The 25518-nt window shown below is 37.5% G+C and overlaps 1 protein-coding gene across 4 annotated transcripts in view; it reads left to right on the top strand.

The window, feature by feature from the left end:
- NAALADL2 (N-acetylated alpha-linked acidic dipeptidase like 2) overlaps window positions 1–25518 on the top strand; it is a 1658577-nt gene that overhangs the window by 1553701 nt on the left and 79358 nt on the right. For all 4 annotated transcript variants that reach the window (XM_088839027.1, XM_088839030.1, XM_088839024.1 and 1 more), the window contains one exon: window positions 1873–1966. In XM_088839027.1, the coding sequence (XP_088695153.1) occupies window positions 1873–1966 (94 nt within the window). The remainder of the gene's footprint in view (window positions 1–1872; window positions 1967–25518) is intronic.

The raw sequence follows: 25518 nt of genomic DNA, 5'->3' as shown, positions 1-25518 counted from the left end.
GTTTCTATTCTCCAATGCAAATTGGAAAAAAGAAAACGTAATGCCTCTTAATCATCTTTAAACATTCCTTTTACAAATAATTTATTTCCAAATATTGGTTTTCCTTACATGGTTTAGATGGGGTGGAGTGGGCTAGAAACAGGATTCATATCAACATATTGAATATAATGTTTTTTTTTCCTGATTAGCTAACAGCATAATCAAAGTAGGCAATTTCCTAGGATTTTTGTGATCATATGCTGAGGACAAAATGCTGCAAAATACTTGAGGCATTTGGGGGAGAAGTGGTTGTTACATTGGGAGAAAAATATCTTAAAGAAATAAAGGGATCTCAAAGGTGTTTTCTTTTCCTTTTCCTAAGAAATACATTTCCTCAAGCTGTATTTTCATTATGATATAAATTGTGCAAACAACTGGGAAATATAACTTTTAAATATTAAATGGAATTTGACCCATGTTAAATGTGTAGATTTAAATATTTAACATCACATTCTCCTTGTAAGTTGCTTCTTTTATGTGTTCTTTATGGTCTCAGATTAGTGTGTTCATTTCCCCTGTGTAGTTTCACAAGACAATGTTTTCATTCATTAACAAAATTTCATAGTGCATTAATAACATCAACATAGTCAAATTTCCCTGTGTGCCAGCTTCAGGGTTAAAAGAGATGTAGGGACAGTTGTTAACCAGGTAAATATTAAATATCACTTGAGGGGGTGGGGAGTAACAATGGCATTTGCCGCCAGCCCTAAGTTCCTTAGAGATGTATAAAAATGCATATGACTTGTTCAGTTTATTAAGCAGATGCTAGTTCAGCTAGTACATATGTTGGTTTTCAGACCCAGTTTTGGAGTGCAGTGGTAGAAACATATGCATGTGTGAAAATTCCAGGTGTGAGTTTAGAGAATGTCATTTAAATTTTTATTTATTTATTTATTTTTACTTATTAATAGTTTAATGTATGAAGGAAACATCCAGATTTCTGAATATGAAGGTATATATCTCACATTAATTTAAGTCTACGTAAAGTAGAGCCTCTATACTGACATATTGAAATTTACTTTCTGCTTAGCCTTTTCTGTTATGTAAACAATTGTACATTTATTTGCCATTCTAAAACTTCAGGATCAAGTTTACATAATTTTGCTAAATTTCCGTGTTTGCTCAGAAGCAGTTTACAGTACTAAAACCAACCAGCCAAAGAACAGCTTCAACAGAAAGTTATGTCCAAAGGGGAAGAGGGAAAAGAAAAAAAGAAAAATGATAAGAAAAAGGCTAACTAAGGTAAAACGGATGATGATGGGGAATGGGCAGTCACAAATGCCCATTCGTAATCATTACGAATATGGTAAAGCATGAAGTATGTGGATTTTAAAGGATTTTAATATGGTTACGAATATGGTAAAGCATGAAGTATGTGGATTTTAAAGGATTTTAAAAATTATATATTACATGAAATTAACTGACCATTAATTTTGTCTGGAATTTTCCTAGCTTCTATAACCAGCTATTGATTTGCAGTTGTTCCTCTTGATGGTTTTATCATATCATGTGACATTCTGAACTGTTTTATAAGGAATTGTTTTAAAGTTTACATTTAACAACTCCTTCAACTAGGGAAACTATTTCTTAATATTTTAGCCCAAAAGAAAGAAAATATTATATCTCCTTATACTATTCTGAGACATGGAAAATAGACTGAGGACTTTTTTTTCTTTACAGAAAGACAACATTTTTTTTAAATGTTTAAAAAAAAATTTTATAAAAAAAAATTTTCCCTCTTTATTTTTAGAGTATAAAATTGCATGAAATAATGAAAAACAAACAAAAACCCTTAATGCTAAATTCTAGTGTTTTTTTTTCTTTTTCTTTCAGCTCTCAGGGGAAGTGATTTTGCAAATTGCCAACGAACCAGTTCTGCCCTTTAATGCTCTCGATATAGCTTTAGAAGTTCAAAACAGCCTTAAAGGTAATTTTTCTTTGAATTATAGTAATTTTAGCAAATGAAAATGTTTAACTAATTTTCAACAGGTATAAAGTCAACAACTATTTCACTAGGTATGGTAATGTGGCACTTTCCTTCATATAGAGGATAATGTTGAGAAGCGCTTAAAAGAATGTTGGCTGCCATGTCAATAAGAATGAGGTTGATAAAGAATCTGCCTGCAGTGCAGGAGACATGGGTTTGATCTCTGAGTCAGGAAGATCCCCTGGAGAAGGCCTGGCAACCCACTCCAGTATCCTTTCCTGGAAAATTTCATGGACAGAGGAACCTGATGGGCTACAGTTCATAGGGTCGAAAGAGTCGGACATTATTTAGTGGTTAAACCACCACATGCCTAATATTCAGTCAGTTCAAACAATATAGGCTGAAAGTTTGTGCTTTGAGATTGGTTTCTGTGAGGTATGTATGAGCTGGGTCCATTTGACTAAAGTGTTGGCTCATTCTAGATTAAGGTTGACAAGGAGGACACCAGGAAATTATTTCCACAGTCTCTATTTCAGTTGCTTCATGTTTGAATATATCTCTTTCTAAAATTTTTAATATCACCCTAATAATTACTTTTATTTTCCCTTTTTCTATATATAAACCTTTCAACCAAACTTTTAGTTTATCTCCATTTCCCAAATACAAAGGGCAGTGTTGCAAACAATTTAAAAGTGCACCCTCCTTCTCTTTGAGCCACACATCTTACTACCATATCATTTGTAAACATGCATTTCTCAATGTAAAAACAAATATTTTCACTATAGTACTTAAGCAGTAATTCTTGGAAAATGGTTCAGTCTAAAGAGCCAAACAGTTCTAGTATCGAAAGCTTTAATACTTTAAAATTTTTGACTACCTGGATTGGTTCTTAATACAGAGAGTAGTACAATAAAATATTTTTTCCCCATCAGCGATTATTATGACTTTTATTATATTGGCTGTAAAACTGTGACCTTGGGAGCAATTGAGCTGTTTAGGGCCTTTTACTTCCATACTAAATGGCCTCATATTGCTCTACTCTGGGGATATTTAAGCTTGTCTCCATTTTTTTTCTATTTTGTCAAGCTTCATTATATTGTTGTCAGTATGACTACCTGTAGCAGTCACTCTGTCCTCCATTTAAAATTTTCTATTTCTAGAATATTTTATAGAGACTGAGTAACCAAGTATATGGTATTTTATACAATAAGAACAGCGTAAGCATAAATAAAGTGTTAAAAACTTCTGTGAATAATACATTCTTTGCAAGGATTTCTTTTAACCATCTATTTTATTTGTTCTGTAGACTGTTTTGCTCTTTCTGTAGTTCTCATTTTCATACATTAAAAAATTCAGTTGGTACTGCATATTATACTTAAAACTTGCAGAGAACAAATGGAAGAGACTTATTTGTATTACAAGATTTGTCCATCTATAAAGAATAACTCTCATGCATAGAAATGAGCCTCAAGGAGTATACTGTGAAATAGTAACACTATACAATAGAATTATAAATGATTTACAGGTGGCTTTTCTGAGTTCAGATCTATGATAAATGTTTAATACCTTTGTAATAAAGATATAAAGATATATTTTTAAAATTAAACAAAACAAGAAAAACCAAAAGCAGTAGCAATACTGTCATTTTGAGTTCCAAATTCTATTATTTTTTAAACAACTGGGTGTACTTTTTAAATCTGTAAGTAATATTTTAGCATTATTATTTCTATATGAGTGTTTTAATTAATGTAGTCTACTTCTAAGGGTCAGAAAAAATTCCTAATGAGTCATTGTTAGAATTATATCATTACTGTTTTTTGTTGTTGTTGTTCCTTTGTGTGTGTGTGGGCAGGTAGTTAGGAATCTCTTTGAAAATACAGGAAAGTACTGTCTCTTTCTTCAGAAAATTGCACTTGTACAAAACAGTTTGCATATATCCCTCAGACTTTACAAGATCTCCTGAACCCATTTATTCATTCATTTAATAAATATGTATTGACTATCCATGGTATTCCTGGTATGGTTATATGACCAGAAAACCAAAACATAAAACCCAGCCTCTAGATAAATAAATAAAACAAAATTAAAATTTCTACTGCTAAGAAACATATGTACATGGTAGAACAAAATTGCCATAAGTCAAAGCAATTTTTAAATTAGCTTTATGCTCAAATTGTTCTCTAATATCAATCACTTTGGAATAAATTTTATTAAGTGTTACAGAGCACAACTGCCTGTGGTTGTATCCAGAACACAATGGAGAGATTCCGTCTGGGAATATATATGTGAGTGTTGTCCCAGATGAGATTGCTAATTGAGTGCAGATAGAGGACAGAAGGGCTTCCTAGGTGGCACGGTGGTGAAGAATCCACCTGCCAATGCAGGAGATGTAAGAGTTGGAGCCCTGCATTGGGAAAATCCCCTGGGGGCAGGCACGGCACCCAACTCCCAATATTCTTGCCTGGAGAATTCCATGGACAGGGGAGCCTGGCGGGCTACAGTCCATGGGGTCCAGAGAATCAGACAGGACGGACCACAGCACAGCAGCAGCAAGGAACAGAAAAGGCTTATGATTTCTGGGCATGTCTACATTTAGAAATTAGGAACAGAAGGGGAATCTGAGAAAGAGACTGAGAAGGAGGCAAAAGATAAGAGACAAACTAGGTGAATGTGATATCTTGAAGCCAAGGGAATAAAAGCTTTGAAAGAGGAAGGAGGGATACACTCCATCAAATACTACTACAGGTTAAGAAATGTGAGGACCAAGTACTGACAGCTACATTGAGCAATTTGGAGGTCATTGGTGATTTCAACAAAAGCCATTTTAGTAGAGTGGTATACAAAATTGTCTGATTAGAGGGGTTCAAAAGAAAATGAGATGTGATAAAATTCATGGGGTTGCAGAAAGTCGGACACAACTGAGCAACTGAACTGAACTGAACTGAACTGAAACTGGGGACTGGTGCTGTTAGATGGTGGAGAAGGAAATGGCAACCCACTCCAGTACTCTTGCCTGGAAAATCCCATGGACGGAGGAGCCTGGTAAGCTGCAGTCCATGGGATCGCTAAGATTCTGGATACGACTGAGCGACTTAACTTTCACTTTTCACTTTCATGCATTGGAGAAGAAAATGGCAACCCACTCCAGTGTTCTTGCGTGGAGAATCCCAGGGACGGGTTAGCCTGGTGGGCTGCCGTCACGGGGTCACACAGAGTCAGACACGACTGAAGAGACTTAGCAGTAGCAGCAGCTGTTAGATGGAAAGCTTGGAGTTGAGAATAGTTCAGTTCAGTTGCTCAGTCTTCTCTGACTCTTTGTGACCCCAAAACTGCAGCAAGCCAGGCATCCATGTCTATCACCAACTCCCAGAGTCCACACAAACCCATGTCCAGCGAGTTGGTGATGCCATCCAGCCATCTTATCCTCTGTTGTCCCCTTCTCCTCCTGCCCTCAATCTTTCCCAGCATCAGGGTCTTTTCAAATGAGTAAGCTCTTAACATCAGGTGGGCAAAGTATTGGAGTTTCAGCTTCAACACCAGTCCCTCCAATGAACACCCAGCGCTGATCTCCTTTAGGATGTATTAGTTGGATCTCCTTGAAGTCCAAGGGACTCTCAAGAGTCTTCTCCAACACCACAGTTTGAAACAATCAATTTTTCGGCACTCAGCCTTCTTTATAGTCCAACTCTCACATCCATATATGACCACTGGAAAAACCATAGCCTTGACTAGACGGACCTTTGTTGGCAAAGTAATGTCTCTGCTTTTTTAATATGCTGTCTAGGTTAGTCATAACTTTCCTTCCAAGGAGCAAGTGTCTTTTAATTTCATGGCTGCAATCACCGTCTGCAGTGATTTTGGAGCCCAGAAAAATAAAGTCAACCACTGTGTCCACTGTTTCCCCATCTATTTGCCATGAAGTGATGGGACCAGATGCCATGATCTTAGTTTTCTGGATGTTGAGCTTTAAGCCAACTGTTTCATTCTCCTCTTTCATTTTCATCAAGAGGCTCTTTAGTTCTTCCTCACTTTCTGCCTTAAGGGTGGTGTCATCTGCATACAGTTAACACTCTAGTGTTCTTGCCTGGAGAATCCCAGGGAAGAGGGAGCCTGGTGGGCTTACGTCTATGGGGTCACACAGAGTCGGACACAACTGAAGTGACTTAGCAGCAGCAGCATGTTTCTATTTTGATGAGAATTATCTGATGGAGAGTGAGGATTTGATTAAGATGAAAGGAGAATTGGAAAAATTCAATTTTTTGAATTTTTGAAGAAAGTGAAAGGAGAATTGCTGAAATGTTTTTCTTGAAGAAGCAGCATAAGATGGAGAATATTGCCTTAGTTACAAACTTCCATAAAAATGTGAAGGAACACAGAGCGTATCATATGGGGTAAGTAAGTGTGGTTGTGGGAACTCTTGTCAACCTCTTCTATTGTAACAAAAATACAATAGTTGCTTGGGAAGGTGAAAGAGGGATTAGTCTTTTGGGCACCATTAAGCATTCAGAGAAGGCAATGGCAAGCCACTCCAGTACTATTGCCTAGAAAATCCCATGGATGGAGGAGCCTGGTAGGCTGCAGTCCGTGGGGTCGCTAAGGGTCGGACACGACTAAGCGACTTCACTTTCACTTTTCACTTTCACACATTGGAGAAGGAAATGGCAACCCACTCCGGTGTTCTTGCCTGGAGAATCCCAGGGACGGGGGAGCCTGGTGGGCTTCCGTCTATGGGGTCACACAGAGTCGGACACGACTGAAGTGACTCAGCAGCAGCAGCAAGCATTCAGAAGAAACGTTTTAAGTGAGATGTGCTGTGTGCTGTGCTTAGTCGCTCAGTCATGTTCGAGTCTGTGACCCCATGGACTGTAGCCCATCAGGCTCCTCTGTCCATGGGGATTCTCCAGGCATGAATACTGTAGTGCGTTGCCATGCCTTCCTCCTGGGGAATCTTCCCAATCCAGAGACTGAACTCAGGTCTCGTGTAGTGCAGGTAGTTTCTTTACCATCTAAATCATCAGGGATGTCTTTAAATGAGATAATTCAGCATAATTGTATATTTTTTCCCAGCCTTCAGCTGGGGATTCAGGCATAGAACAGGCAGATTGGATTTAATCATAGCTTGGACTTTGCTGGGAGTGGGAAAATGAGCTAGATAAGGTTAGGAAAAATGAGAGTGGGAGTGTCTGAAAAGGAGTGCTCATACTGATGGACTGACATACCTAAATTGGGGGTGGAATAAAATAAGGATACAAAGGGAATGAGAGTGAGTACAAAGAATGGAGGATAAATAGACCTCATTTATTGTCAATCCAAATAATTAGAAAAAGTAAGGGAAATAGATGGAAAAATAGTGGAAACAGTGTCAGACTTTATTTTTTTGGGCTCCAAAATCACTGCAGATGCTGATTGCAGCCATGAAATTAAAAGACGCTTACTCCTTGGAAGGAAAGTTATGACCAACTTTGATAGTATATTGGAAAGCAGAGACATTACTTTGCCAACAAAGGTCCGTCTAGTCAAGGCTATGGTTTTTCCCGTGGTCATGTATGGATGTGAGAGTTAGACTGTGAAGAAAGCTGATGCTTTTGAACTGTGGTGTTGGAGAAGACTCTTGAGAGTCCCTTGTACTGCAAGGAGATCCAACCAGTCCATTCTAAGAGATCAATCCTGGGTGTTCATTGGAAGGACTGATGCTAAAGCTGAAACTGCAATACTTTGGCCACCTCATGCGACGAGTTGACTCACTGAAAAAGTCTCTGATGCTGGGAAAGGTTGGGGGCAGAAGGAGAAGGGGACAACAGAGAATGAGATGGCTGGATGGCATCACCAACTCTTGGACATGAGTTTGAGTGAACTCCGGGAGTTGGTGATGGACAGGGAGGCCTGGCGTGCGGTGATTCATGGGGTAGCGGAGAGTCAGACACAACTGAGCGACTGAACTGAACTGAACTGAAGCGGAAAAGACCTGCAATTGGAATTGTTGAGAATCTGATCATAAAAAGAGTGCAGATATTGGTAATGACAGTGTCAGGGTTGAGGCAGGACCATGGAAGTATGGTAGCTGATCAACAGAGGAAAAGAGCTATGGAAAAAGAGGCCAGACTATGTCTATGTGGATATTGATATTGTCAAGAGCTAAGACAGGAGTAATTCTTATAAGAAATAGTGATTGAACCAGGAGGTAAAATCTTCAGAGAATGAGCAGGGACTTAAAGACACTTCATATTGTTCTCCTATGGCTAGTGGTATAGAGGGCCTGGGAGAAAAGAGAGCTACTGCTGAATAGTGATGTGACAGGAGCATTGTCAGTAGTGGAGAGCCAGGTTTCAATTGAGGCAAAAAGTTAAAGAAAACAGGCTGAGGATAGGCCGGGTTACTAATCCTTTCTTTGATAGCTATATCTAAAAGCATGTCAGTACAGGGGAGACAACAAGACAAGATGAAACTGCAGTCATTCTACAGTGATTTTCACTGCAGGCCAGACATGACAATGTCTAGATGAAACCCCCTTGAAAATCTCAGGTTCTCAGTTGGATGAACCAGGAGCATTTTGGCTTCTTGCTGTTATATCGGACTCTTTCTTCTTTGGTTGTTGGTTATTTTTGCTTCTTTTGATGTGAAACTCCTTGGGTCTCCCTGTCACTTTCACTCAGAAAGATATGGCCAGACTTGAGATATAACCATACTAAAAGACAAAGCAAAGCAAAACAAAGTGTAACCCCCAAAATAGTCAAAAATTATTCCTTTACCATGACCTGGCTATTTGATCAAAGGAATATGAGTAGTCACCTTTAAGCCATATAGGTTTTTAGTCATCAGGATACAAAACTATTTGAATTATCTGAATCATAGTAAAAGATTATTTAAATGTTTGCTAAATTGTGGGCAATTTTGTTTACTTATTCTGTTTGACTACTTTGGTTATAACCTTAATTTTAAAATAGGATTTTTTAATGTTCTAATGCATGAATAATGGACATCACTTATCAACAACTAAGTAAATATTTCAGTTTCAATTTTAGCTATAATGCTAGATGATTTCACTAGCTAAACAGAGTTCCTATACCATGTTAAATGAAACATATAGTTTTATCACACTTGATACAAGCTTTAATTGTTGATATATTTTCTTATATTTCTATGACAGTTAATGGTGATTAGTCTTAAGTTCTCAATTACAATTTGACAAAAATGACCTTCAAGCCTGAACTATAAAATACTGTTTCTCCTTACTGCAAGGAGTTTAAATATGAAGGTCTCTGAAACCCGATTGCATTTTCAATGGTGTAATTTTTACCCCTTGACAACCAGCCATCTTGTTTATTTATTACACTAGTTTGTGGTAGCAGCAGACCATTCTCTATCCTTCTCACAACCCCCAGAAAGAAGGATAATTTACCAGTGAATAATTTGTTTGAGTTGATTTATTAGATGGTTCTTGAAAGCTCATTTTGACTGAGTGACCTTGGCTCTTAATATTTGGTCAATGCCAAGCACATAATAGAGGATGAATATTTATAACATGGTTGGTGCATGGGGATATAGTATAAATAGTGACTGATAAGATAACTGACATATATCAGATGTATTTATGACAAATAAAAAGTATGTCCAAAAATTCACACACAAGCCAATGGTACTAGTTTATGGGGTCAAAGAAGGGTGTCAGGAATAAGTAAAGTTGAACTTATCACACCCTTGAACCTGGAAGCCAATTAAGGAGTAATCACTTGATGACCTTACTAAGTTTGCAGTTTCTCACTTTATCCATTTTTTAATGCAAAAATAGCACTTCAAAATAATTAACAGCTGTGTAATTCTGATGCTGTTTGTTTTCTTCACCAGGATCCTGGATTTAACTATTTAACATGATTATAAAAACTACAAATGACCAAATAAAGTAAAAATAATTTTCATTTGATCTGGCTATGTACACATTTAGTGCAAGCCAGACCCAACAGGAAACACAATTTCAAACTGTGTGGCTTGTTGCCACCTCTGATTGTCTCACTCAATATGAAATGGTTGTTGGCAGCTTTTCTGCTGTTTTTTAAAATGCTAACAATGCTGATTTGATCTGACTTTTTCCTTTGTTTGTTTCTTTATAAGCTTTGATAATTCATTAGCATCAATCACTTCATTTTAGGAGGAGGGATAGTATTTCAACATGATGATGCCACTGAGGCAAACTCTATGACTTCTTTAAGATTTGCAGTTTCATATTTTCACTTGTAACGTTGGTTCTTTACTACAATCCCAAGTGATTTGGACTTGTATAATGTCTTTTTTTCCCCCCTTTTTGAGTAATGTAAGATGAATTTCCCAATTTGCAAATAAGTGTGCACTTTATAAATTGCATGATCACATCCTCAGACTCTCTGTATCCAGTCTTGGTTTTAATGACTACCAATTCAAACTCTGGACCAGCCTATAGACAGTAAAGGGTAGATATCTGGTTCTGTGTTCTCCCTGAGAAATCTGAAGCAGATTATCTAAAATCCAAATATTTCCAGGGAAAGATTGTGTTTCCAAGTGAATTCTGAACCATGCCGGATTAGTAGTGGTCTGAACTAGCATTTCTGGAACTGAGTTTTTTGTGTGACAAGGACTTAAAAACATTCTCTGAGAAGTGTCTTACATTGCTTATCCAAATTGGTAGAGAATTTTGATAAGAGATTAACCATTCATTAGGTGTAAATTCCTAAAAAAAAAAAGTGTTTAGTTTCAATCTCCATTATATTTTTGTATGGATTCTGATTATATAACTATATTGCAGTTTGTATTTCATTTATTAATATTCCACACCTCATCCAAAAAGGAATGTGAGACAGCTGGGTTTGCAACAAATCTGATCATTTCTAAAATGTCAGTGTTTGTCTCCTGAAATTAGATTTTCTTTCTCCTCATTTCTGTTTGAACTCATATTTTTATTGCATAATATTCCTTATTCATTATCCTAAGTATGGTGTCTCCTTTGTTTTCCTCAAAGTTATAGTTTCTTTGCTCCATTTTACCCATCTCACAATTTGTTGCTATTCATACAACTTTCTTTTGTGATTATCATTTTCTTCCCTGCTCCGAATATTTCATCCAAATCTACTTGAAGGTTTCTTTTCACGTGTCACTACATTTATTGAAGTATATTAATGACTTAGTATCATTTTTACTATCACAATAATGAACTATTATATTGTGAATTTGTTTTCCCTAAGAGTAGTTTTAGGATAAAACCCTGTATCCATGACAGGATAGCACTACAATCCATTAGGCTTTAAGTGTTGCTTCACTGGCAACACTTACAAAGTCACTTTTTTTTAAAGATACTTTTAATCATAGCTTGTAATAGAGCATAAAGTACCCTGCCCTCATGTTGATTAATTGTATTAAAGCCTTTTCTTTTTCAGTTTCTTGGTTTAGTCAAAACATAATTAAACTCACATGTGTTATTAAATATAAAACTCCAACTTTCTGCCTCAGGAAGAGAGTGATAAAAAATAAACCACACATTAATTTAATTCATTCAGGAAAGCTTGTGCTCACTCTTCCAGAGCCACCAATAACCGGATCATGTAGTTGCAAACAGAATACAGTGGCCACATCTGTGAGCTATAAAAAGAGACTCTGGTTCAATTTCTGTGCTAGGCAGACAGAAGCTGTTGGGAGAACCCATTCAATGCAATATATGAAAAGTCTTGCTAGATTTCCATCTGCCTTGGCTACCTGGATTTTTTGGATAATATTTGAATGCAAGATAATCTTTAGAGGGCAGGAGGAGAAGGGAACGACAGAGGATGAGATGGTTGGATGGCATCACCGATTCAATGGACATGAGTTTGGGTAAACTCCGGGAGTTGGTGATGGACAGGGAGGCCTGGCATGCTGCAGTTCATGGGGTCACAGAGTCGGACACGACTAAGCGACTGAACTGAACTGAATCTTTAGAATGTGTTGCTTCTGTTTTTAAAAGTGGCCCACCTGATGCTTCTAAACATGCCACTTTGTCATCTTTGTAAAAAGAATTTCTACTGTGTTCAGTTTAGAAATAATTATCCATTGTCTTCTGGCATATTGCATTTTGAAAATAATATCCTTTTATTTATGCATTGTAGAATCAATGTTAGATTATTTGAGTATCAGCAGTGCAGTAGCTCTCACACTTCTTTCTCTACCTGCATTTTTGTTTGTTTAACTTCTTTAAATAACCAGCTGAGGTGATTCATTGTGATTCATACTAAAGAAGGCAGCATGAAGAATATAAAATGTAGGATAATAAAGGACTGTTGTTTCCCCTGACTAAAATCATATTGGAAATTTCTTTTCTTCTCTTTAGTGATGCCACAAGATGTTTTTAAGACAACATTAAGTAGCATGCATCCCCCTCCGCCCCGGCAAATAATCTTCTATTCTGCTTTTACTGCTGTGTTATGCAGAACATAAATCATACTTTTTCTTAGCACTATAAATCAGTGAAATCTAAGCTGTGATTGTGCAATTGTTAGCACCTTTAAAATTGTGATAAGCTCAATCTGTAGAAGAAGATATACTATGAAATACTATTAAAGTAAAAGGCTATGTTAGTTTGATATAAAAATATAGTTTTAGAGTATGACCAGTACATTTCATTCTTAATTCAAAATGAAATTGAGTGTGTTTTTAAAAGTACAGCCACAAAGCAGAACCAAAAGATAGAAATAAACTAGAACTTTTTGAAGTACGAAACTGGAGAGGCCACAATAGTAGGCAGTAAAATCATTATTTGAAATAAGACAGTTATAAATTAGTTCAGGTGACTGCAGAACAGACATAATACACATGAGTTTCTGCCAAGAAGAAACTCATCAAGGTATGAAGTGCTGCAGGATAAGAGGTTGTTTGTGCTGGTGTCAGACCCTGGCAGGTTGGAACATCTGTAGGCTCAAGGGGTGTAGTCAGTCCTGTAGTTTCTGTTCGTACCCAGAAGCCTTAGAGGTCTTGTGGGTTGGATGTGTATTAAATAACTTTAAGCGTCTAATCTATTGTTGGAAGGTATTTTAGGATCCTTTACAAAGGGTACTCAAGAACACATTTTTTGGGAAGCTCCTTGCCATTTTAGGAGTCACTCCCCAAAACCCAGGTAATGTGCTAAGAGTCTTACGTTCTTTGTGACATTTAACCTTACTCTAACCTCATGGATTGAGCTGAGTATTACGACCAATTTAGAGATTAAAAAATTGCCTAGGAAGGGTTTTGAGTCTTACTTGGGTGTATATATTTATGTGGTAGATTTAGGACTGGAATATAGTTCCATCATATTCCAAGGCCTCTGCCCTACCACTACCCTATGCAGCCTTCTGACTGGGGAGAAGAGCACAGGGTGATTGTTGGCTAGAAGGCAGGGGACTCTCTGAGGAGTAGGGTTCTGCTTCCTCCAGTATATTTTAGTTTCTCCTGAAATGACTTGTCTAGATCTCAATATCCATCTCTATATCCAATGACTGGTAATTCCTCCTTCCTTCACTTTTCCCTCTTCCTCTTCACTTAATATTAATACTGATTATAATATCCAGCCCTATCCTTTCTATAGAAACCTGGAAAAATGGAAGGGTTTAAGTCAGATGTGGGTTCATCCTCTAGAAAGATGAGGACTGAGGGATGAGGGAAGACTAATCAATATTGTTATTTCTAGATGGAACACCCTACTTCAACTGCTTTAATATAGGTAATTTCCAGACTTTTAAGAGTTCCGTTAGAGGTTGGTTTCTGTGTAATTTCATGATCTCTCAAGTTTCACTTCTTCTCTGGGATCTAATTAGAATATGGCTATATACAATGATGTATCCTTCATCTTTAAGAGCATTTATTTAACATCATATTTATTTATTCCCTGTTTTTGGATTATTTCTAACTAGATTAAGAATTTATTATTAAGACTAGATATTTAATCTTATGTGTCTTACAGAACCAGTACTTATAAAATAGTACACAAAATAGGACTCAATAAGTAGTTGGTCAAAATATATTTGTATTTTGCATAGAAATGGAGGAAAAAATGCAAACTGTTTTCATTTGAAATTTAGAAGTACATTTCAGTTGCCTCTTGAATAACATCGATAATTTTAATAGGTAGTCTCAATAATTTTATATTATATTTAGATTTATATTCAATATATATCACAAATCATTACGTTCTGCCATGCTGTAAAAACTTATAATGGTTGGCTTTTCACCAAGAGCAAAGATATAAAAGGGTCAATTTTAAAGGTTGATTGTATTATACAGAGTGAAGTAAGTCAGAAAGAGAAACACCAATATAGTATATTAATGCATAAATGTGGAATTTAGAAAGACAGTTAACGATGACCCTATATGCAAGACAGCAAAAGAGACACAAATATAAAGAACAGACTTTTGGACTCTGTGGGAGAAGGTGAGGGTGGGATGATTAGATGAATAACATTGAAACATGTATATTGCCATATGTAAAAAAGATGACCAGTGCAAGTTCCATGCATGAAGCAGGGAACTCAAAGCCAGTGCTCTGGGACAACCCAGAGTGGGGAGGGAGGTGGACAGGGGCTTCAGGATGGGGGCACCATATACATCCATGGCTGATTCATGTCAATGTGGGCAAAATCCACCACAATATTGTAAAGTAACTAGCCTCCAATTAAAATAAATTAATTTAAAAAATAATAGTCAAGGAGTAGAAAGAAAAAAAATAAAGGTTGGTTATCTAGTTCCATATTTTTTTATAGAAATATAGATGATTTACAATGTTGTATTAATTACTGCTATACAGCAGTGACTCGGTTATCCATACACACATACACTTGCACACACATGCACACATATACACAGTTGTTTTCATATAATTTTCCATTATGGTTTATCAGTATATTCAATAATTTTCCCTATACTATGAAGTAGGGCATTGTTGTTTATCCATTCTATGTCTATTAGGTTGCTTATGTTAATCTCAAACTCCCAATCCATCACTCTCTACCCCCCAACCCCCTGGCAAACACTAGTCTATTCTCTATGTTTGTGATTCTGATTCTGTTTCATAATTATTTTCATTTGTGTCATATTTTAGATTTCACATATAAGTGATATCATATGATGCATGTGTTTCTCTTTCTGACTAGGTACATCCATGTTGCTGTGAATGGCATCATTTTGTTCTTTTTATGGCTGAGTAGTATTCCATTCTACATATGTAAAACATTTTCAATATCCATTCATCTGTCTGCAGACATTTAGGTTGCTTCCATGTTTTGGCTATTGTGAGTAATGCTGCTATGAAGATTCAGTTCAGTTCAGTTCAGTTCAGTTGCTCAGTCGTGTCCGACTCTCCACGACCCCATGAATCACAGCACGCCAGGCCTCCCTGTCCATCACCAACTCCCGGAGTTCACTCAAACTCATGTCCACAGAGTCAGTGATGCCATCCAGCCATCTCATTCTCTACCGTCCCCGTCTCCTCCTACCCCCAATCCCTCCTAGCATCAGACTCTTTTCCAGTGAGTCAACTCTTGCATGAGTTGGCCAAAGTATTGGAGTTTCAGCTTTAGCATCAGTCCTTCCAATGAACACCCAGGATTGATCTCCTTTAGAATGGACTGGTTGGATCTCCTTGCAGTCCAAGGGACTCTCAAGAGTCTTCTCCAGCACCACAGTTCAAAAGCATCAATTCTTTGGCGATCAGCTTTCTTCACAGTCCAACTCTCACATCCATACATGACCACGGGAAAAACCATAGCCTTGACTAGACGGACCTTGGTTGGCTAAGTAATGTCTCTGCTTTTTAATACGCTATCTAGGCTGGTCATAACTTTCCTTCCAAGGAGTAAGTGTCTTTTAATTTCATGGCTGCTATCAGCATCCAAAGTGATTTTGGAGCCCCCAAAAATAAAGTCTGACACTGTTTCCACTGTTTCCCCGTCAATTTCCCATGAAGTGATGGGACCAGATGCCATGATCTTTGTTTTCTGAATGTTGAGCTTCAAGCCAACCTTTTCACTCTCCTCCTTCACTTTCATCAAGAGGCCTTTAAGGTCCTCTTCACTTTCTGCCATAAGGGTGGTGTCATCTGCATATCTGAGGTTATTGATATTTCTCCCGGCAATCTTGATTCCAGCTTGTGCTTCTTCCAGCCCAGCGTTCCTCATGATGTACTCTGAATACAAGTTAAATAAGCAGGTGACAATATACAACCTTGACGTACTCCTTTTCCTATTTGGAACCAGTCTGTTGTTCCATGTCCAGTTCTAACTGTTGCTTCCTGACCTGCATACACGTTTCTCAAGAGGCAGGTCAGGTGGTCTGGTATTCCCATCTCTTTCAGAATGTTCCACAGCTTGTTGTGATCCACACAGTCAAAGGCTTTGGCATAGTCAATGAAGCAGAAATAGATGTTTTTCTGGAACTCTCTTGCTTTCTCCATGATCCAGTGGATGTTAGCAATTTTATCTCTGGTTCCTCTGCCTTTTCTAAAACCTGCTTGAACGTCTGGAAGTTCACAATTCACATATTGCTGAAGCCTAGCTTGGAGAATTTTCAGCATGACTTTACTAGCGTGTGAGATGAGTGCAATTGTGTGGTCGTTTGAGCATTCTTTGGTATTGCCTTTCTTTGGGATTGGAATGAAGACTGAACTTTTCCAGTCCTGTGGCCATTGCTGAATTTTCCAAATTTGCTGGCATATTGAGTGCAGCACTTTCACAGCATCATCTTTCAGGATTTGAAATAGCTCAATTGGTAATAGTTAGTCAACTGTAAAAACTATCAGCAAGCCTTTTCTTGGGAGTCTCAGTTCTGTGCAAACTTTGTGACTCCCTAGGAAGCATGGTATCTGTTTTTGGGCCTTACCCCCATATCTTTGCAGAAACAATTTTCTACACTAACACTATATGCTTATTCATTTTGTTATAAACCTTTATCTCTATGTATTCTTTCAGTGTATTCCCAGGCACACCATGGACAGGGGGCAGGGAGACATATCAGCAAGCACTGATATGTGACCTTGAAGGCCAAGAGTCTCATGAGCTCCCTCCGGATCTCGCTTTAAGGGGCCCTTCTAAACTCATGAAAGGCTTTGTATCTATATTGCTTGTGAAATGCTCAGGCCTATTGTTAGTGGACTTAGTTTTATGCCGGGGGCACTTTGTGCAGTCCTGAGCATTCCAAATTCTAAATTGACAATTATAACCCCAACAGGGCCAGAAGAATCAGGATGTTCTGTGTAAAAATATTTTTTTTATTCCTGGCCTGTTCATAGGGCCCATACACCCTCAGGGACGGTATTGCTGCCATGCAAAGGCTTCAAGGGGGATATTTGAACATGAGTCAGAAGAATTCTTAGAAAGCACAGAGGACTACCAAGCATCAGAAGAAGAAAAGATGGAGGCCTGGGAGTAGATGATGGGGTGGCCCCGAGAAATACCCGGAGGTCTGGACGGCCTTGCATGCCAGCTCCTCAAGCTAAGACTTTGTCATGGGCAGGGTCTCTCACGCCGGCTCCCGACAGGTTTTCCTTGGAAATGAACAGAGATCATTCTGTCATTTTGAGAGTACACCCAAGTACTGTATTTCAGACTCATTTGTTGACCTGAGGGCTATTCCATTTCTTTTAAGGGTTCCATGCCCACAGTAGTAAATATATTGTCATCTGAATTAAATTTGCCCATTTTGGTCCATTTTAGTTTACTGATTTCCAAAATGTTGATGTTCAATCTTGACTTCTCTTTTTTGACCATTTCCAATTTACCTTGATTCATGTACCTAAAATTCCAGGTTCCTATGCAATACTGTTGTTTACAGCATTGGAGTTTATTTTCATTACCAATCACATCCACAACTGGGTGCTGATTTTGTTTTGCCTCAGTCTCTTCATTCTTTCTGTAGCTATTTCTCACTCTTCTCCAGTAACATATTGGGCACCTACCAACCTGGGGAATTCATGTTTCAGTGTCATATCTTTTTGCCTTTTCATACTCTTTATGGGGTTCTCAAGGCAAGAATACTGAAGTGGTTTGCCAGTCCCTTCTCCAGTGGACTACATTTTGTCAGAGCTCTCCACCATGACCCATCCACCTTGGTTGACCCTACACCATGGCTCATAGTTTCACTGAGTTATACAAGGCTGTGATATAAGTTTGGTTAGTTTTCTATGATTGTGTATCTGAGTCTTGCTCTGATGGGCAGAGACATACTCAGCAAATTTTAATCCAATTTTATGTTGATGGGCGGGGCTGTGGTCCTTTCCTGTAGTTAAATCTGAGGCCAAACTATGATAGAGATAATGGTTATCTCCTTCAAAAAGACTTATTCCAGGACTGTTGTATTCAGTGCCCCTGATCCCACATCAGGCCACTGTCAACCAACACCTCAGCTGGAGAATCCTGGACGCTCACAAGCAAGTCTGGCTCAGTCTCTTGTGGGATCACTGCACCTTTTTCCTGGGTCCTGGTATGCACAAGGTTTTGTCTGTGCCTTCCAAAAGTCTATTTCCCCAGTCCTATGGAAGTTCTGTAATCAAAGCCCACTGGTCTTTGAAGTCAAATTTCTTGCGGATTCTCAGTCCCTTTGCTTGATCCCTAGCTTGGGAAATCTGATGTGGGCTCTAGAACTTTTGCAACAGTGGGAAAACAGTGATTTTGGAGCCCAGAAAATAAAGTCTGTCTCTGCTTCCATATTTTCCCCCTCTATTTGTCATGAAGTGATGGGATCAGATTCCATGATCTTAGATTTTTAATGTTGAGTTTGAAGCCAGCTTTTTCACCCTCCTCTTTCACTTTCATCAAGAGCTCTTTAGTTCTTCTTCGCTTTCTGCCGTAAGGGTGGTGTATAACCTCATCTGTATATTTGAGGTTATTGATATTTCTCCCAGCAATCTTGCTTCCTGCTTGTGCTTCATCCAATCTGGCATTTCACATGAAGTACTCCGCATATAAATTAAATAAACAAGGTGACAATATACAGCCTTGACATACTCCTTCCCAATTTTGAAACAGTCCTTTTTCCATGTCTAATTCTAACTGTTGCTTCATGACCTGCATACAGGTTTCTCAGGGGGCAGGTTAGGTGGTCTAGTATTAATAGCTCTTGAAGAATTTTCCACAGTTTGTTGTAATCCACATAGTCAAAGGCTTTAGTGTAGTTAATGAATCAGATGTTTTTCAGGACTTCTCTTGCTTTTTCTATGATCTAATATGAAGTGAAAGTTGCTCAGTCATGTCCTACTCTGTGATCCCATGGACTATACATTCTATGGAATTCTCCAAGGGATTCTCCCTTTTCCAGGGGATCTTCCCAACCCAAGGATTGACCCCAGGTGTACTGCATTGCAGGCAGATTCTTGACTAGCTGAGCCATCAGGGAGGCCCTATGATCTAATGGATGTTGGCAATTTGATCTCTGGTTTCTCTGCTTTTCCTAAATCCAGGTTGAACATCTGAAAATTCTTGGTTCACTTGTTACTGAAGCCTAACTGGAAGCATTTTGAGCATTAACTTGTCAATATGTGAAACAAGAGCAACTGTGTGGTAGTTTGAACATTCTCTGGCATTGCCCTTTGGGATTGGAATGAAAACTGACCTTTTTCAGTCCTGTGGCCAGTGCCGAGAAATCTTCTGCCCATTTTCAGTTGAGTTGTTTTCTTTTGTTGTTGAGTTGTATGAACTGTTTGTATACTTGTAAATTAAATCCTTTTCAGTCTCATCACTTGCAAATATAGTCTGTAGGATGGGCTTCCCTGGCAGCTCAGTGGTAAAGAATCTGCCTACTAATGCAGGAGTTATGGGTTCAACCCCTGGGTTGGGAAAAGCCGCTGGAGAAGGAAATGGCAACCCATCTCAGTGTTTAGCCTGGATAATCCCATGGACAGAGGAGCCTGGCAGACTACATCTGTGAGGTCAAAAAGGGTCAGACATGGCTTAGCAACTAAACATTAATAACTGTCTCTAGAATGTCTTTTTCATTTTGTTTATGGTTTTCCTGCTGTGAAAAATCTTGTAACTTTGATAAACTCCCATTTGTTTATTGTTATTGCTTTGGGGACTGACCTAAAAAAAAGATTTATGTAAGATTTATGTCAGACAATGTTTTGCCTATGTTCTCTTCTAGGAGTCTTAGGAATTTCTAGAAGTCTTATGTTCAAGTCATTAAGTCATTTTGAGTTGATTTTTCTGTATGGTGAGAGGGTATGTTTTAACTTTATTGATTTACATGTGGCTATCTAACTTTCCCAACACTACCTGCTGAAGAGGTAGTCTTTTCCCTGTTGTATACCCTTGCCCTCATTTGTCAAAGATTAATTGACCATAGCGGTGTGGGTTTATTTCTGGGCTCTCTATTCTGTTTCATTGATCCATATGTCTGTTCTTGCACCACTATTTTGATTATGGTAGCATTATAGTATTGTCTGAAGTCTGGGAGAGTTATGCCTCTTGTTTTTATTTTTATTTTTCCAGCATTGTGTTGGCAATTCTGGTTTTTTATGTTTCATATAAATTTTAGGATTGTTTGTTCTAGCTATGTGAAAACTGTCATGGGTAATTTGAAAGGGATCATGTTAAATCTGTATGGGCTTCCTTGTGGCTCAGATGGTAAAAAATCTGCCTGCAATAAAGAAGACCTGAGTTTGATCCCTGGATCAGTAAGATCCCCTGAAGAAGGAATGGCAACCCACTCCAGTATTCTAGCCTGGAGAATTCCATGGACAGAGGAGCCCATGGACTGTAGTCCACAGAGGTGTATAGAGTTGGACAGACACACACATATTAAGTCTATAGATTGCTTTGGGTAGTATGGTAATTTTAACAATATTGCAATATTATTTCTTCTAATCATGGGATATATTTCCATTTCTTTGAATCATCTTAAATTTCCTTTGTAAATGTTTTATAATTCTCTGCATAGAAGTCTTTCTCCTCCTTGGTGAGGTTTATTAAGTGTTTACTTTTTGACTTTTTTTTTTTTTACATTTTCTTTCTGATATTTCATTGTTACTGTAAAGAAATGAATTCATTTCTGTATGTTAATCTTCTATCATGCTACCTTGTTGAATTTGTCAATCAGTTCTACTAGTTTTTGCATGGAGTCTTTAGGGTTTTCTATATATAATATTATATCATCTACTTATAGTGATGATTTCACCTGTTCCCTTCCAATTTGGACATATTTCTTTATTTATTTTTCTGACTGTTGTGGCTGTCTTTCAATACTACATTGATAGAAGAAGTGAGATTGGGCCTTCTTGTCTCATTCCAGATTTTAGTGAGAATCTGGAATTTTCATCATTTAGTATTATATTGGCTGTGGGTTTGTCATAAATAGCTTTTACTATCTTGAGATGCATTCCCTCCATATCCACTTTGTTAAGAGTTTTTGTCATGAACGGATATTGAATTTTTTCAAAGGCTTTTTCAGCATCTATTAAGGTGATCATGTGATTTTTGTTTATTTAGTGTATCACACTGATTTATTTGTGGATGTTTAATCCTCCTATGAATGTGGAATGTATCTTACTTTGTTTTTGTATATGAGCTTTTTAATGTGTTGTTGGATTCAGTTTGCTAATATTTTATTGAGAATTTTTGTATCTATATTTATCAAAGATATTGTCCTGTTGTTTTTTTTTTTTTAATTCTTTGGTGATGTCTTTGGTTTTGGTATCCTTGGGAGTGTTCCTTCCTCTTCAGTATTTTGGAAGAGTTTGAGAAGGATTAGTATAAGTTCTTCTTTGAATGTTTGGCAGAATTTGCCTGTAAAGTCATCTGGTCCTGGACTTTTATTTATAGGGAGTTCTTTTTTTTTAATTTATTTTTTAAATTGAAGGATATTTGCTTTACAGAATTGTCTTGGTTTCTGCCAAACATCAACATGAATCAGCCATAGATATACATATGTCCCCTCCCTCTTGAACCTCCCTCCTTCTCCCACCCCTCTAGGTTGTTACAGAATTCCTGTTTGAGTTACCTGAGTCATACAGCAAATTGCCAGTGGGAGTTTTTAAATTACAGATTCTATTTGACTTTTAATGATTAGTCTGTTTAAATTGTGTATTCTTGATTCAATTTTGGTAAATTTCTTTTTATTTCTAGAAACTTGTCCATTTCTTCTAGCTTGTCATTTTTTTAATATATATAATTATTCATAATATTTCCTTATTTTTTTTTATTTCTGCAGTATCAGTTGTTATGTCTGCTTCATATCTTGTTTATCTGAATTCTCTCTCTTAATTTCTTGGTAAGCCTGGCCAGAGACTTATCAATCTTATTTATCCTTATAGATAACCAGCTCTTGATTTTATTGATTTTTTTTCTATTTTTAATCTTATTTTCTTTCTGATCTTTATTATTTTCTTCATTCTGCAAATTGTATTTTTGCTTATTCTTTTTCAAATTATTTTAAGTGGTAGGTTTGTTCACTTGAGATTTTTCCTGTTTTTTTTATGGAAGGCCTGTATCACTATGAACTTCCCTCTAAGAACAGTTTTTGCTGCACACCATAGATTTTGTATGGCTGTGTTTTCATTGTCATATGTCTCAATGTGTTTTAAATTTTCTCTTTGATTTCATCATTGACTTATTAGTGTTTTAGCATGATGTATTTAGTCTTCATGTAATTGTTTTTTCTCATTTCTTTTTCTGTGGTTGATTTCTACTTTTATACCATTGTGATCAGAAAAGATGCTTGAGATAATTTCTATACTCTTAAATTTGTTGATGATTGTTTTGTGCACTAATAAGCGGTCAATCCTAGAGAATCTTCCATGTGCACTTGAATGTGTATTCTGCTTTTTTAGATGTAACGTCCTGAAAATATAATTAGGTCTAACTGTTCTATTGTATCATTTCGGATCTGTTACCTTACTGAATCGCTGTCTCTGAGACCTGTCCATTGATGTAAGTGAGGTGCTATGATCTACTGTTTACTGTGTTGCTTCCAGTTTCTCCCTTTATGTTTATTAGTATTGTTTTATATATTTGTGTGATCTTATATTAGGTTGATATTAATCAGCATAAAATCCTCTTCTTGTATTGATTCTTTTATCATTATGTAGTGTCCTTCTTTATCTTTCCTTATGGGCTTTGTTTTAAAGTCTATTTTGTCTGATATGAGTACTGAAACCCTGATCTCATGTCACTTCTGTTTGAAACATCTTTTTCCATTCCGTCACTTTTAATCTATGTGTGCCCTTTGCCCTAAAGTGGATCTCTTGTAGGCAGCATATTGTAGACTCTTGCTTTTTCTTTCTTTTTTAATTTTTTTTATCCAATATGCCACTCTGTGTGTTTTGATTGGAGCTTTTAGTACATTGACATTTAAGGTAATTATTGATAGGCATGTATTTATTGCCGCTTTGAGCTTTGTTTTTCCATTGACTTTACATTTCTTCTCTGTGCCTTTTTTCTTTTGTGGTTTAATGATTTTATTTTGTATTATACTTATGTTCTTTTTGGCCTTAGTGAATTTATTGTATATTTTTGATTTGTCATTACCCTGTTTTTCGAGTATGTTAATAATCCCTTCCTATATCTACTTGCCCTAGACTGTTAGTCATATAGTCTCAAACACATTCTGGGCGGGGGGGATACCCTGCATTTTCTTACTCTCCTCCCCCATATTTTATGATTTTGATGTCCTCTTTTATATCTTTATGTTTGTCCTTCTGCTGTTCATTGTGATTATCATTACTTTCACCGAAAATTTGATTTTTTTAACCTTTGTGCTGACTTAATGATTTATTTTCCAATTGTAATTTTCTCTTCCTTGTAGATTCTTACTCATTTTATATTTAGAGAAAGACCTTTCAGTATTTCCTTCAGAATAGTTTTGCTTATCTGAGAAATTCTTTATCTCTCCTCCTATTCTAAATGATAATCTTGCTGGTAGAATATCCTAGGTTACAGATTGTTCTCTTTCAGAGTTTTGAGTGTATCTTGTAATAAACTCTCTTGTTGCCTTTAGAATACTCTCTTTAACTTTTCCAAACTTTAATTATAATATGTCTTGTTGTAGGTCTGTTTGGGACCTTCTATGCTTCCTCAATATTTGTTTCCTTCTTTAGGTTTAAGAAGCGTTCAGTCATAATTTTTTATAAAAACATTTTTGATCTCTTTTTCTCTTTCCCTTCTGGAATCCCTATTAAGCATAGGTTGGCATGCTTTATATTATCTCATAGATCTTTCATGTTGCTTTAATTTTCTTTCTATTAATTTGGCTTTCTATCTTCTGTCCTTATTGGGTGATTTCCATTATTCTCTCTTTCAGGTCACTTGTTCATTCTTTTGCATTATTCATTCTGCTACCCATTGCCTTCAGCTCAGCTTCTGTCTCTCCAAATGAATTTTCTAATTTTTCTTGGTTCCTATTTATAGTTTCTAGTTCCCTTTTTTTTTTTTTACAATAGTCTGAATTTCTCTTATAGACTTTCTTAACTCCTTCAATATTCTCATTGTCTCCTTTTAGAAACCAGTGTATTACACTGAAGAGGTCTGTTTCATCATTTGTTCTCTCAGGGGAACTCTCTTGGTCTTTTAACTGGGAGTGGTGCTTTTGCTTCTACATGTTCCTTATCTTTCTCCTACTCTGTGAGTTTAGGAGAAATAATTATCTACTATGATTCTGGAGGGCTACTTATGTATGGTGCTGTTCCTGTGTAGCTTGTTTGGGTTTAGTATATCTGATGCAAGGGCTCTTTTTAGTACAGTTGCCTGTGTTCTCTTTCCTCAGTGTGTGCTGGTCATTATCCCCTTGATAGGAGTTAAGCAGATGCAGTGACTAGTGTCCACTCCTGGGGTTCTCAACGGTGGCAGTTCAGGCACACCCCTGAGCATGTAGTGGGAGTGGGTATAGCTTGTGACCACTCCTGGAGTCTAGGAAGGAGACACTGGTGGCCTGTGACCACTCTTGGCATCCACCTCTGGGGCCAATGAAGGCAGTGTCCTGCCCTCTGTAGGCACGGAGGGAAAGGCTGCAATCTGTACCTCATTCTTCCCATGCCCTCTAAACGACGGTGACTGGCCTATTAGGTGGTCTAGGTTTCCTCTTAGTATAACCGCCAGCCACAGTTTCATAGGATTCCCACTCCCTCAGTCTGTCTCAACACAGTCAGCCTCAGTCCTTTCCCCAGGTCTGATCCCTGAAGCCCAAGTTCCAGCATCCATCCACCTCCATCACTGGCAGACATGCATGTCAGGCTGGGGAGTGCAGGGCAGCGGCACCATCTGTGCAGTTTTCCGTCTGCTCTGGCTACCACAAACAGGCTGTCATGCTCTCCTCTGAGGCTCAGAAGCTCCCTTTCTGTCCCAGCCAATCTTCCTGATGGTGAGGGGGCTTCTCTAGGTGCAGGAACCTTTCCTCTTTCACAGCGCTCTCCCAGGGGCACAGCTTCTGACTCACCTCCTTTTTTTTTTTTTTAAATCTTTTTTCATACCCAGTTACAAGGAGATTTTCTTGGTCTTTCAGTAGTCTGAGGTCTTCTTCCAGCGTTCAGTAGATATTCTGTGAGGATTGTTCTACATATAGATGTATTTTTTATATATTTGTGGGAGAAGGTGAGCTTCATG

Source organism: Moschus berezovskii, chromosome 1 (assembly GCF_049115385.1).
Source record: "Moschus berezovskii isolate FMDL1 chromosome 1, NW_MosBer_1.0, whole genome shotgun sequence".
NCBI lineage: Eukaryota > Metazoa > Chordata > Mammalia > Artiodactyla > Moschidae > Moschus > Moschus berezovskii.
The sequence above is the reverse complement of the archived record's forward strand: the minus strand, read 5'-3'. Positions and strand labels throughout refer to the sequence as shown.